The sequence below is a fragment of the Haliotis rubra genome, unplaced genomic scaffold, assembly GCF_003918875.1.
Source record: "Haliotis rubra isolate DU_JTF1 unplaced genomic scaffold, ASM391887v1 Scf2414, whole genome shotgun sequence".
Taxonomy (NCBI): Eukaryota; Metazoa; Mollusca; class Gastropoda; order Lepetellida; family Haliotidae; genus Haliotis; species Haliotis rubra.
The window spans coordinates 28411-39009 of NW_025766464.1; the positions used below are offsets into that span (position 1 = coordinate 28411).

The window sequence follows — 10599 nt, forward strand, 5'->3', positions numbered from 1 at the left end:
CTGGAATATTGCTAGAAGCGGCGTAAAACTAAACTCACTCACTCACTCACTTTAAGGTAATAAGGTGTAATGAGGCAATCTTTGCATTTACTCTAGAGACAATAGAGTGTATTCAAATTCAGTTGAGGTTGATAGATGTTTATCATTGTATTGTAATAAATGCATGAAAATCGTTCTGTTTCTCATCTTTGGAAATACTTACGTGAATGATGCTTAATAATTGGTGTGATTGCAATCTAATAAGGTTAATCAAAGGTGTTAGTGATCAAGTTCTCAATCAGTTACGGCATCTGCTGTTTAATAGTTTTATGTCATCACTGGAAACTGTTCTTTAAGGAACTACTCCGTTTACATATTTAACGGAGTGGTCATAATGTTCGAGGAACAGCACAAAGTTCATGTGCTACTCAGCGGATGTGAAACCGTTGATTCTTGAGGTGGACCATGTGTTTCAATCTGAAGCAGATGCGGGAGAAACGTTTATGTTTGCAATGAATAATTCAACCGGACTGCCAAAGCTCCTAGTTGTCCGTAGACGGGTGTGTAGCAATCTGGCCTCGCATATGAGGAATATGCAATTGTAGGGTTAATAAATGAGACACCCACTTGGGTTGTAGTTCAATATTTGAAGAGATCATTTCACGACGATGTAGTATTAGCCATACTAGATTACTCATGAATGTGTCTTGAAAAGGGAAGATGTTATTCATTGTACCACATGTGCTGAATAATAATAGTAAAACATCACAAGGGAACACCGATGGATCTTTTTAACATAATGTCTCATCTCCTTTACTAATGTGCTTTGTAAGTGAAATGAACTGAAGGATAATTTTGAATATGGGTAAAGTTATATATTATATAGTTAACTTTTACAATATAAGAGGGGCGGTGGGGTAGCCTAGTGGTTAAAGCGTTGACTCGTCACGCCACAGACCCGGATTCGAATCCCCACATGGGTACAATGTGTGAAGCCCATTTCTGGTGTCCCCCGCCGTGATGTTGCTGGAATATTGCTAAAAGCGGCGTAAAACCAAACTCAGTCAGTCAGTCAGTACAATATAAGAGGGCGATGGGTAGCCTAGTGGTAAAAGCGTTTGCTTGTCACGCCAAAAACAAAGGTTCGATTCCCAACATGGGTACAAAGGGTGAACCTGTTCTCATGCCCCTGCCGTGATATTGCTGGAACATTGCTAAAATCTGTGTAAAACCATACTGACTCACTCAATATAAGAAGTATATGGTTTGTAACTGTGATTGTCAGCAGCCGTAACCTCAAAGGGTTTTGAAGTAGCGAAAACTGATTGTTCCCTAAAGAAAGTATAAGGTTGACCACATTGTTTAATATATGTTTATTCCTAATCTTTGTTGATCGTACAGGTACTGTGTTACGCTTACGATTCCTGATCATCGCCAGCAGTGAGAAGGATTGTTTAACCTGGGGTACATTGAAAATGGTCCTCAGTGTGAAGTTTTGGAGAGTGGTGACCCGTGGGTATTAAGCATTGTTGTGATTAGAACTATTGTTGGTTCCATACTAGTTTATACTCACTCACTCACTCACTCAGAAACCCACCAACCCACTCACTCATTCACTTTTTAACCTAAAATTGCTAATAGCTGAAGGGATGGTGTAAATCGAGCTAGGGTCCATGCAGGAAGCAAATGTACTGTAAGTTCCCATGGTCCCTTGTATGGTGAACTACCTTCAGTTATTGGCAATATTGAGCCCCTTTTATGTTGTATTGTTTCCTGTAATTGAAATATTTTAGATTGACATTCTTGTTCCATATTTATATCAGTGATATTTAGTTGTATTTACTGTACTTCGCCGACAGACTTATATAATTTACGTTATGTTTTGTGCAATTATAAGTTGTTTTAGTGACGATATGGCTGAAATACTGCCGATGTGACTTAAAATTTTAACTCACTCCCTCACTCACATTTTAACATTTGGCGTCATACGACTATTACCTCATTTGTCCCCTATGAGGTGCGCAGGACGTACGTTGAACGTATTAAAATGCTGGCCCGTGTATCGTCCGTTTATATAAAACAATATATAAAATATGAGTATTGTGAAAAATATGATATTTAGTGATCAAATGTAACACATGTTATATTTGGGATTACACTTGCTCAGTAAAGTACAGATTCTAGTACTTTTGTTGAGTCCCCTCCGGGATTCGAACCCACACTCTCAGAGTCAGGCACCTAATCGCCAGAATCCATACTTTAAGGGCAAAGTGTAATTATACATATGACATGTGTAACGTCCCAGATAATGCTGATTAAATATCCTAATCACAAACCGACCCAACTACTTGGCTTTGACTACTGCTATTTACTATCAACCTGTAGGTATAGACGTTATATCCATTAGGGAAATAGAGGAACGGGGACCAAACTGTCACAACAAAATAGCTCAATCATGATTTCTCGGAAGGGAGGGTTGGTGAATGTTTAAGAGATTTTTCTTCTTTTAAGTTTTAAGCTTCCAAATTTTTTTCCGAGTCTTTGGGTGGACTAGGGAAGGGGCAGTACTTGGAAGTACTTTTGAAACTGATAATTATGATTCGGGATTCGAACCCAACAACTTTTGGTCCGAAGTCATGCACATTCACAACACTGCCATCCTTACCCCCAAAGCGCGGTTATGCTCGAGATATGTGTGCAAAGATGAAAATGATAATGATGAGGCTTTTTAAAGATATTTGTGTGTCTTTTATAATGATTTTTCGATACATGTAAATTCTATGATAACATCTGTGATTGGTTAATATCCATCTGGCGTTCAACTTCTCCTCAAATCAGTGACGCCGTACTTCGTACTGCTGTTTACTCTTACAAAGAAAACATCTGTGATTGGTTAACATATATTTTGCCTTCCACTTTTTCTCCAATCACAGATGTGGTACTAAGCAATATTCTTTGCTCTTACTATGATAGCATCTGTGATTGGTTAATATCCATCTGGTGTTCCACCTTTCCTCCAATCAGAGACGCCGTACTTTGTATTGTTGGTTACTCTTACAAGGACAACATTCGACACCGGATTTCCATACTCTGTGATGTGACCTTTCGACATGAGCCCCGCTCTGATCTCCTGGAAGCACAAACAGCACACCGATTTTATTAGAGGCATATACGAGTGGTGAAAGGTACCAAATGTTATATTTTGGATTACACGTTTATTGTTAAGTTCAAATTCTGAAACGGATTTTGGTTGAGCCCAGTCCACGATTCGAACCCACACTCTCAGAGTGAGGCACCAAATCGCGAGCAGTGGAAGTCTCGGTGGCTGAGTGGGTCAGGCAGCTGACTTTGTGGACTGGTACCTCAGTCTGAGAGCGAGAGTTCGATTACCTGATGGGGCTAAATACAAACTTGTACTTGAAAACAAAATGTGAACTTGAAGAAGAAACTGTCCTGAATCCGGAACATGCCGAATATAGCTTTTTGTGACAATATTACAAAACATTATACCTTTGAACACCTACAGACTTTTATGTTTTTCATGATAATCTAACGATTATATTTACTTAGCTAGTACAAATATTAAAACTGTCCACCGCAGCTGTTCAGAGGGGTACGCAAAGCGAGTAGTCTGGGATGCCTGTTGTTGGAATTCCATATTGTGACAGCTAGAAGATGATTATACCTTGAGATATTGTGAAGCACGTGCTTTACATGTGCATTCCAGAATGCTACTGTATGATCGCTGTTTTGGTGGGCCAAGCTTTAAAAACTGCACATGGATTCAGGTTGTGCTTAATAAGTGTTCATGTTTGTAGATCCACCATATTACGAAGATATTAAGCTGTGTTTTGATATAGATGATTTTGGGTGTATTTTCTGTCTATCACGTGACAACCAAATTCAGGGGCCACTCCGGGACAACTCGTTAAGAAGGTGTGAACGTGGGGACCAGTGTAGGACAACTTCTTAGTAGTCATAACAAAGAGTTAATCTGCTGCTGTGAGTAGAAGGTGACTTCTGATGCTGTTAGAAAAGTGATAACTTCAGAGTACAAAGTGAGAGTCTGGTTACCATGGTTTGTGTAATAATTTATCTTTAATTTTAATGTTGTTTGGATGCAGGGTAATGCATTTGACACATTATTATATTGCTCGGTGATCCTTAATTCTAAATACATTTGTCTGGCACCAGCATATCACAGTTCCATTCAAAACGCAATATAACAGCATATATCAACATAGTTAGCTGTAATACTGAGAATCGCTGTTAAAGGTTATACGCCTTCAGGTGCTTCGGACAATGTGTCCGAGACGAGTCTCTATCCGCAATCGACTATCTCTTATAAGACATCTACCTGGGGAAATACGAGCCCTTCGTCTCCATCTGTATTCAACAATCATAATAGACATAACACAAACCCATCGCTCACTATCCAGAATAAGTGACCTACCTGAGAGAAGTCACTATCCGCAACCGATTACCGCAATAATATATCTACTTGTGAAAAATGACCCTTTCCCCTCCAACTGCATTCAGCAATGATTTTAAGACTAGACACTATCCACAGCCAACTATCCAGAATAAGCGACCTGCCGAGGGAAACAAGCTTTACGCGTCCAGATGCATCTGATAATGTGTCTGAGACGAGTCGCTATTTACAGCCGACTATTCGGAATAGGGCACTTACCTGGCGAGACACGGGCTATACGCCACAATCTGCAGCCAGCAATGTGTTTCAGACAAGGCACTATCTCAGCCGAATGTCTGCAGTAAGACACCTTCCTGAGAAACGGCACTGTCCTCAGTCTACTATCTATATAAATCCTTATTTACCGATGGGTCCAAGGATGGTGGCGCAGTAGCTTGTGCCACTGTCATTGGGTCCAAAACAATATCTTCCAGATTACCCAATGACAGTTCAATTTTCACAGCAGAAGCATACGCAATACTAACAGCTCTTAAATATATAAATAACCACCGTAAATATAAACAATACATAATCTTTTCCGATTCGCTTTCGTGTCTTCAGGCTATTAAAAATCTTTCTTGTAAACATCCACTTTTAATAGAAATGATTGAATTGTATAATGGGCTTGCTACTGGCCAATACGACATCCTCTTTTGTTGGTTACCCAGACACGTTGGCATTTCTGGGAACACAATGGCCGATCTTGCTGCCAAGGCAGCACTCAACAAATCTGTGACACCACTTCTTATTCCATACTCTGATCGCAAAGCTAGCATTAGAACTTACATCCGTGATATGATGCAAAAGAAGTGGGACACCCAAGTAGGTATTAATAAATTACATGAAATAAAACCCTATATTGGTTACACCTACTTGGGTTGTCAGTCCAGATTTGAAGAGGTCATCATGCGACGATGTCGCATTGGCAATACAAGGTATACTCATGAATACCTGTTAAAAGGCGAGGGTCCTCCGTTTTGTATCCCTTCTGATGACTGTATTGATTTTGCCATCATAAGGGATAAATATTTTAATGTCAAAACAGTGAAGGATCTTTTTAGTGTTAATTATCACTTAATCATTGAATTTTTAAAAGAAATAGAATTGCTAGATATATATTTGATGAATAGTTTGTAAATAGATATGTATTATCTTATTGGTAATTTAGATGAGTAACTTAGATTGTTAGTGGCTGTACTCTCAAAGGGGGTTAAAGTACTGTAAGATTATTGTCCTCCTGAGAGGGTACGTTAGTCCCAAAACTTTAAAAGTAAAATGTAAATTTACCACATTTTAATCGTAGTATTTTTGTTCTTTTAACTTCCGGCTAAATTTTCCTACAATCGCCAGCGGCTGAAGGGATGGTGTAAATCCAACTAGGGTCCATGCAGGTAGCAAAGGTACTGTAAGTCCCCATGGTCCCTAGTATGGTGAACTACCTTCAGTTGTTGGTGATCTATAGCCTGTTTATATTGTGTTGTTCTCTATAGTTGAAATGTTTTAGATTTAATTACTAGTTTTACATTTATATCTGTGATATTCTAGTTGTTTTACTGTCCTTCGTTGACAGGATTTTATAATCTATATTTAATTATTGTTAATCTATAAGTTGTTTTAGTCACGATATGGCTGAAATATTGCCAAAGTGACTTTAAATTTTAACTCACTCACTCACTCAGTTTACTATCTACAAAAAACGACGTACCTGGGGAAAGCCGTCCTCAATCCTCAGGTTGTCGGGCAGCAGCTGGTGATGGACACGCATGTAGTCTACAGATTTGGCGGCACTTCTTCCAAACTTGAGCGTCTGGAGTGTTACCTGTGTAAGTTACAACACAAAGGCGTGAGGGAGGGAGCTGTGTTTAACGCTGCTGAACTTTGTTAGTCGATTAACTCGACACTCAGCAAATTCCAGCTATGTGGCGGCGGTCTGTAAATATTCGAGTCTGGACCAGACAGTCATGTCATCATCATCTTCATCATTATCATCCTATTATTATTACTACCCGTGAAATCCGGGTTCGAATTGGTCTTCAGCAACACATGCTTCCCATAAGAGTCGACTAACGGGATCGGGTGGTCAGGACACTCACTTGGTTGACATGATATCGTATACCAGTTGATTAGATCGATGCTCATGGTGTTGATCACTGGATTGTGTGGTCCAGACTCAATTGTTTACATAACGCCGACCTATAGCTAGAATATTGCTGAGTGCAACGTTATGCAGCAAACAAATGAGACAATAAATAAAGCCAGTGCAGTTTGCATAAATTATGTCAGTCTTGAAGGATGTATTCTAATGATACTGTTAGAGTGAGTGAGTGATTATGGTTTTACGCCGCTTTTAGCAAAATTCCAGCAATATCACGGCGGGGCACAACAGAAATGGGTTTCACACATTATACCCATGTGGGTCTTCGGCGTGACGAGCGAACGCTTTAACCACGAGGCTATCCCGCACCAATACTGTTAGAGGTGAGTATTTACGTGGTCACCGACTTTCAGCTGGTATCCGTGCATTTATAAGTTTAACTGTCATGTATTCGTTTTCTTCCAGCTTCTAAATGCCCTTTTCAAAGACACTTTTTCAGACTTTGCGAACCGAAGAGCTAATACGGAACGACAGAGAAATACTCCACAAGGCGTAAAGGGCAAAATAATGAAGAACTGTCTGTGAAAGAATCGCTGGAACAGCGTCACGTCGTCAGGCGTTTACAAAGGTTAGGACACTGCATGTTCTGAGTGAATGATTCATGGTCCTACTTACCTGAGTTACAGCTGTCGTGATCCTCGTTCCCCCTGAAGCCCCTATAACCAGGATGACGTCTCCAGAGTCGTCTACCACGACAGACGGGGTCATGGACGACTGGGGGCGCTTGTTTGGTTTGATGAAGTTGGCAGGGGATGATGGCACGCCGAACCCGTTAACAGCACCGGGTGTCGAAAAGTCGTCCATTTCATTATTGAAGATGATCCCGGTGCTGTTGCCGAGCACCTTAGACCCAAACCTGGAGGGAAATAGTAACACATGTTATATTTGGGATAACATCTTCTCAGCAAAGTCCAGATTCTAGTACTTCTGCTGGGTTGAGTCCCATCCGGGATTCGAACCCACACCCTCAGAGTCTGGTACCTTATCGCCAGCACACAGGGTCAGCAGTCTCACCCTCTCAGCCAGCGCGGCTTCCACATATTACACTATGGCATTTTGATATTCTGCAGGGGAAATTGCGAATTAGAACAGGTAGGCAGCATACGACACTTGTTGACTAACGGGGCCGTCAGACTTGATAATTCGGTTAACTGCGTGTCAAAGTATCCCGAAGGAGTGGACCGTACAAGACAACACCAATCACGGGATTGCCTGGTCTTGTCTTGGATGCTTCACAGACCGCCGTCATATACCTGAAGTACTCGCCACTGCATGCCTTTGCATATGTAGGTCGCGAGCCACCGATGGAGCTATACACGATTACCTTGCCTTCACATGTGTTTGTGCCAAGATGAACAGAACACGTTCACTTTGTCTTTGTTAGTGTTTGTGACCCGAACGCCTGGAATCTTCACTATATGATGGAGATTCATAAATCTCATGCTTATGATGCGGGGGAATCGGACTTCACCAGTTGCTATTTATCATTTATTGAAAGGGAGTTGATGCAGGATACGATGACCAATACATTAACCAAGTCGCCGCGTCTGACCACCCGATCCCGTTACTGGCCACTTACTACAAGCAAGGGTTGCTGAAAATCAGTTCCAATCCTGATGTGTAATCAACAAACCATACAATCGGAATATTACAACACAATAAATATTCTCTATGGACGTCAGTCTTCAGATAATTAACGGTGATCTACCTTCAGATGCTGGCGATCTATAGCCCGTGTTTTATATTGTATTGTCTGCTTTAATTACACTGTTTAAGTTTTACATGCTAGTTTTATGTTCATATCTGTGATACTCTAGTTTTTTTACTGTCCATCGTCGACAGGTTTAACACTTCACAATGTTTTCATTTTTGTATTGTATAAATTGTTTTCGTCATGATATGGCTGAAATATTGCCGATGTGACGTTAAATATTAACTCACTCACTCAGAAAATTGCGTAGGACGATGCTTATAATGTTGATCTCTGTATTGTCTGTTCCAGACTCAACTATTTACAAACCGTCGCCATATAGCTGGAATATTTGCTGAGTGCGGCGTAAAACTAAACTCACCCAGTCTTCAGAGAACTCAAACAGTGATGAAAGACACTGTAAATTGTTCTTACGCGAAATTGATGGTCGAAGTCAGAGCCACGGCATTGCCCAGAGCATCAACAACAGATATCTGCGATGTTCCGCGGTCTGGCCGGGTGTAGTATGTAGGACCGTAGTACTGGGTGTCGTGTGTCATGTTGTCCGATATCATGGCCCGGATGGAATCTCCGAATTCCCGGGACGTCATGTTCTTCACCAACTAAAACAAAGGATTGATGTGGCAGTACAGCATGTGAAACCAGTAGGCGACACGACTCCATGGAATGCAACAGTATGTGACACTAGAGTATCTGACACTACGACCTGTGACACTACAGCATGTGACACTAAAGTATCTGACACTATGCCCTGTGACACTACAGCATGTGACACTAGAGTATCTGACACTACGACCTGTGACACTACAGCATGTGACACTAGAGTATCTGACACTACGACCTGTGACACTACAGCATGTGACACTAAAGTATCTGACACTATGCCCTGTGACACTACAGCATGTGACACTAGAGTATCTGACACTACGACCTGTGACACTACAGCATGTGACACTAGAGTATCGGACACTATGCCCTGTGACACTACAGCATGTGACACTAGAGTATCTGTCACTACGACCTGTGACACTACAGCATGTGACACTAGAGTATCTGACACTATGCCCTGTGACACTACAGCATGTGACACTAGAGTATCTGACACTACGACCTGTGACACTACAGCATGTGACACTAGAGTATCTGGACACTATGCCTGTGACCTGTGACACACTGATGAGCATGTGACACTAGAGTATCTGACACTACGACCTGTGACACTACAGCATGTGACACTAGAGTATCGGACACTACGACCTGTGACACTACAGCATGTGACACTAGAGTATCTTACGCTACGACCTGTGACACTACAGCATGTGACACTAAAGTATCTGACACTATGCCCTGTGACCTGACACCACGACCTGTGACACTGGCATGTGACATGTGACACTACGACCTGTGACACTACAGCAGTATCTGACACCACGACCTGTGACACTACAGCATGTGACACTAGAGTATCTGACACCACGACCTGTGACACTACAGCATGTGACACTAGAGTATCTGACACTACGACCTGTGACACTACAGCATGTGACACTAGAGTATCTGACACTACGACCTGTGACACTACAGCATGTGACACTAGAGTATCTGACACCACGACCTGTGACACTACAGCATGTGACACTAGAGTATCTGACACTACGACCTGTGACACTACAGCATGTGACACTAAATTATCTGACACTATGACCCTGTGACACTACTGGCATGTGACACTAGAGTATCTGACACTACGACCTGTGACACAGCATGTGCATGTGACGACACTAAATTATCTGACACTACGACCTGTGACACTACAGCATGTGACACATCGGACACTACGACCGTATGTGACACTAGAGTATCTGACACTACGACCTGTGACACTACAGCATGTGACACTAGAGTATCTGACGCTACGACCTGTGACACTACAGCATGTGACACTAGAGTATCTGACACTACGACCTGTGACACTACAGCATGTGACACTAGAGTATCTGTGACACTACGACCTGTGACACTACTACAGCATGTGACACTAGAGTATCTGACACTACGACCTGTGACACTACAGCATGTGACACTAGAGTATCTGACACTACGACCTGTGACACTACAGCATGACACTAGAGTATGACACTACGACCTGTGACACTACAGCATGTGACACTAGAGTATCTGACTACAGCACTGACACGACCTGTGACACTACAGCATGTGACACTAGAGTATCTGACACCACGACCTGTGACACTACAGCATGTGACACTAGAGTATCTGACA

At 41.8% G+C, this 10599-nt stretch overlaps 1 protein-coding gene across 1 annotated transcript; it reads right to left on the reverse strand.

Moving 5' to 3' along the window:
- Nucleotides 1-2704: 2704 nt before the first annotated feature.
- LOC124278803 (glutathione hydrolase 1 proenzyme-like) lies at nucleotides 2705-8923 on the reverse strand. The gene is made up of 4 exons (XM_046714576.1): nucleotides 8731-8923; nucleotides 7221-7461; nucleotides 6156-6269; nucleotides 2705-3109 (listed from the first exon to the last, which is right to left on the reverse strand). Exons 1-4 carry the CDS (start codon nucleotides 8904-8906, stop codon nucleotides 2966-2968), a joined length of 675 nt encoding a protein of 224 aa, XP_046570532.1. The 5' UTR covers nucleotides 8907-8923; the 3' UTR covers nucleotides 2705-2965.
- Between the last annotated feature and the right edge of the window lie 1676 nt (nucleotides 8924-10599).

Excerpts from the sequence above, each read along its gene's own strand:
- LOC124278803 (XM_046714576.1), bottom strand. The coding sequence starts at position 8,906 with ATGACGTCCCGGGAATTCGGAGATTCCATCCGGGCCATGATATCGGAC. Across the intron at positions 6,270-7,220 it reads TCACGACAGCTGTAACTCAG|GTAACACTCCAGACGCTCAA; the intron begins GTAAGTAGGACC and ends TAACTTACACAG. Across the intron at positions 3,110-6,155 it reads TTGAGGACGGCTTTCCCCAG|GAGATCAGAGCGGGGCTCAT; the intron begins GTACGTCGTTTT and ends TTGTGCTTCCAG.